A 3,097-nucleotide genomic window follows, 5' to 3' on the forward strand; every position below is an offset into this window, starting at 1 on the left:
CTATACATGGAACCTTGTTCCAGTCCAACTATTCCTCGGGTCCTTTTTACTTTTCTAATGCTGGCCCATACCCTGTTCATTCCCACTTCCTTCCAATGCAATTTGACCCATGACCGAAAAATTAAATCTTTACAAGATTACAACAAAGATGAGTACCTTATTAACATGATCACATTTGCCAAAGCAGTTATCTTCGTCATGCAAGTGCTTTCGAGACAATAGAACTTAAAAGATAAAAAAAAAAAAAAACTACATTCTTGACTTATATTCTCACAGTAGAGATGAAATGAGAGACAATATAGTAGACACTAGAAAATAAAAGAAAGATAATTAAAGATTAATATTTAATAATGGGAGAGTGAAGGAGAAATTGTAGCCAGCCATATTCTAGAAGAGTATAGCAGGGGAGGAACGAAGGTCCATCTCATGGGTCCAAGCGGTCCGGTCTTGAACGTGCAAGTGCCAGTATGTTTGAGCTAGGGCATCAGGGTCCATTGTGCCGTCATCCCCTCCTCCTTCTCTGCTTTGCTCCCCAACTGAACCACTTTGCCTCCACAACATGCAAACCTAATTAGTACCCTTGTTTTTTTTGCTTAACTTAGATGACTCTCAATTTTATTATTTTTGAGTTAACTCAACTCTAATTATCTTTTTTAGTCAAATTAATTTTCTTTGATATATATCCTCCACAAGTTTTGACTCAAGCGAGTCATGAATGAAGATATTTAAACTTCTCCTAAAAATGATATGTGAAAATTGAATCAAAACACTTTTCTTTAAACTTATTTAGCTCCCTCGCTACCAAGGGAGATCACTGTCATTAATTATACATCTTCAGCTTGTTTTTTTTTTTTTTTGACTTGAATCAGAATCCATTGAAGAATAGGGAAGGTAGTTAAAACCAACCTGAGTGGGTTAACAACCCCATCAATGATAACATGAGCTATGTGCACTCCCTGAGGTTGAAATTCCCTCGCCAGGCATTGCGCTAGTGCTCTCAAGGCGAATTTGCCACAGCCTGTCTCATTAAACTCAAAATATCATTAATTTAACTATCAAAATAAATTAAAATACCTAGTTTGCAGTTTCCCCACAACTTGATCTGAAGGCTAAGACAAAAAAAAAAAGAAAAAAAAAAAGAATTAATTGATTATATAATATATATTAATTATTTACATAGTTGGGAGTATCCGGCCATGCCGATTAGCGAAGCAGAACAGCCCGTGAAAATAATTGTGCCCTTTCCTCTTTCCACCATGCCCGGCAGCACCTTCATTCATTCCATTCCATCAAAATTAACAATTCATGTTAATGTTAGCGCATGCACCTGCAGCTAGACCTATTTAATTTGTGGAATATTCAAATTAATGAATGAACCTGTTGAGCGCAGTGGAAGGCACCGACGGTGGAAACAGCAAGGGATTTGTGGAAAGTGTCAACGTGGAGATGTTGGAAACAGGTGGGGTTCCAAGATAGGGGCTGGTAATAAGCAATATAAACAAGAACCTCCACGAATCCGAGAGACAACACTGTTTCGAATGCATCCCTCACGCTTTTGGAATCCGAGCAATCAATGCGTATTGCAAACACCTGTGCTTTCTCTTCCCTCGCTATCTCTTCCGCCAAGCTTGACAATCTCCCTGTTGAGTTCATCAAACATGTATAACAAACATATATCATACTATATATATATATATATATATATTTTACCCCAATACAAATATATCTATATATGTCGTCATGTACTCATATAATATGATATATTGGGACGTGCCTAGGTCACGAGAGAGAATGGCAATGGTGTAGCCTTCGTGAGCGAACTTGCGGGCGACGGATCGACCAAGCTTGGGCCCAACCCCGACTATAGCAGCAATGCCTCGTGAGGAGGATGAGCTTGCCATGCTTCTTATCATCTCTCACTTTACCAATTAATATAAGTAAATAATAGTGGTGGCGGAAGACTTGAGGGTGAGAGAGATATAAGTAGTGGAAGCGAACTTGATTGGTGTTGGAGTGAGGGGATGAAACGTCCTCGGGCTGTCTGAATCATTGTCTCCCTAACAAGAGCCACTCATCCCTCCCTCCTCTCTCTCTCTCTCTCCCTCTCTCCCCTGTAGACGATAGGGCTTCCACTGTTATGTTTTTTTTTTTTCATAATATGCTCAATGGTGAGCCATTAATTTTTTTAGAAGAATTTTGGTTCTCTCGGAGCACTATTGACTCAATAGCCTGAACCAATCAAAATCGAATAATAGCTAAAGAGAGAAGAGAGAAAAATTATTTTTTTATCCAAATATTAGCTCAAGGAGCACATAGGGCATAACACTAAAGAATTTTCCTAATTTTTCAGTTAGATCAGGTATCAAAGGAAGAAATGATTTCTAGCAGTATTCTTTTCATATTATATAAAATTTTATGCTAGGGAAATATAAAAATTATGGATGTCATTAGAAATTGGATGTTCATGGCGACTCTAATATCACGATAAACAATCATTTCACTTAACATATCTTCTCATGTAAGAGTTATTTAGGTTTGATATGTGAATATTGCATAAGCTTATTAGGAAGATGGGGGCAATAAGGATTGAACTTGTAACCATCTCACCTAAAAGCTAAAACTATTTAGCGAAGGCACATCAATGATTTTATATATCTCTCTAACACACTCTCTCACATCCATAAATGATTTTAATATAATTTCTCTAACACACCTCCTACGCAAAAGTTTTTTGAGTTTGAAAATGGATATTGCGCATACTTTTTTTTTTACCTTGTGCTGATTTAATTTCACTAAAAAATGGTGGTATAGAGGATTGAACTCGTGACACCATGGTCATGACAACTCTAATACTATAATAAATAATCATCTCACTTAAAAACTCACGCTATTAAATGAAGGCACATAAATAATTTTTATATTTCTCTAAGATTCTAAAGCCAATAAAGTATTTTAGCCAATGCAAAAAATTTCAGCTGGTGCCAAAATAGCTACAGTTATATAGCTACATCCAAAATGTGGCTAATTTTCAAAAAATTTGAAACATGATTTGCTACATTTATATAGCTATGCTTGAAACATGGCTATATTAGCCGGT

At 36.6% G+C, this 3,097-nt stretch overlaps 1 protein-coding gene across 1 annotated transcript; it reads right to left on the reverse strand.

Moving 5' to 3' along the window:
• Window positions 1-387: 387 nt before the first annotated feature.
• Window positions 388-1,913, reverse strand: LOC133287722 (uncharacterized). The gene is made up of 5 exons (XM_061485388.1): window positions 1,775-1,913; window positions 1,378-1,640; window positions 1,177-1,270; window positions 907-1,018; window positions 388-550 (listed from the first exon to the last, which is right to left on the reverse strand). Exons 1-5 carry the CDS (start codon window positions 1,911-1,913, stop codon window positions 388-390), a joined length of 771 nt encoding a protein of 256 aa, XP_061341372.1.
• Window positions 1,914-3,097: the final 1,184 nt, after the last annotated feature.

The sequence above is a fragment of the Gastrolobium bilobum genome, unplaced genomic scaffold (genome assembly GCF_033153095.1).
Source record: "Gastrolobium bilobum isolate Gb01-03AN ecotype WA unplaced genomic scaffold, APGP_CSIRO_Gbil_v1 utg2810, whole genome shotgun sequence".
Taxonomy (NCBI): Eukaryota; Viridiplantae; Streptophyta; class Magnoliopsida; order Fabales; family Fabaceae; genus Gastrolobium; species Gastrolobium bilobum.

Bases quoted from the DNA above. Each gene is read 5' to 3' on its own strand.
- LOC133287722 (XM_061485388.1), bottom strand. From the start codon at position 1,913: ATGATAAGAAGCATGGCAAGCTCATCCTCCTCACGAGGCATTGCTGCT. The intron at 1,641-1,774 runs GCACGTCCCAAT...TGAACTCAACAG, and splicing joins CATTCTCTCTCGTGACCTAG to GGAGATTGTCAAGCTTGGCG. The intron at 551-906 runs GTTGGTTTTAAC...CATGTTGTGGAG, and splicing joins GGGGTTGTTAACCCACTCAG to GCAAAGTGGTTCAGTTGGGG.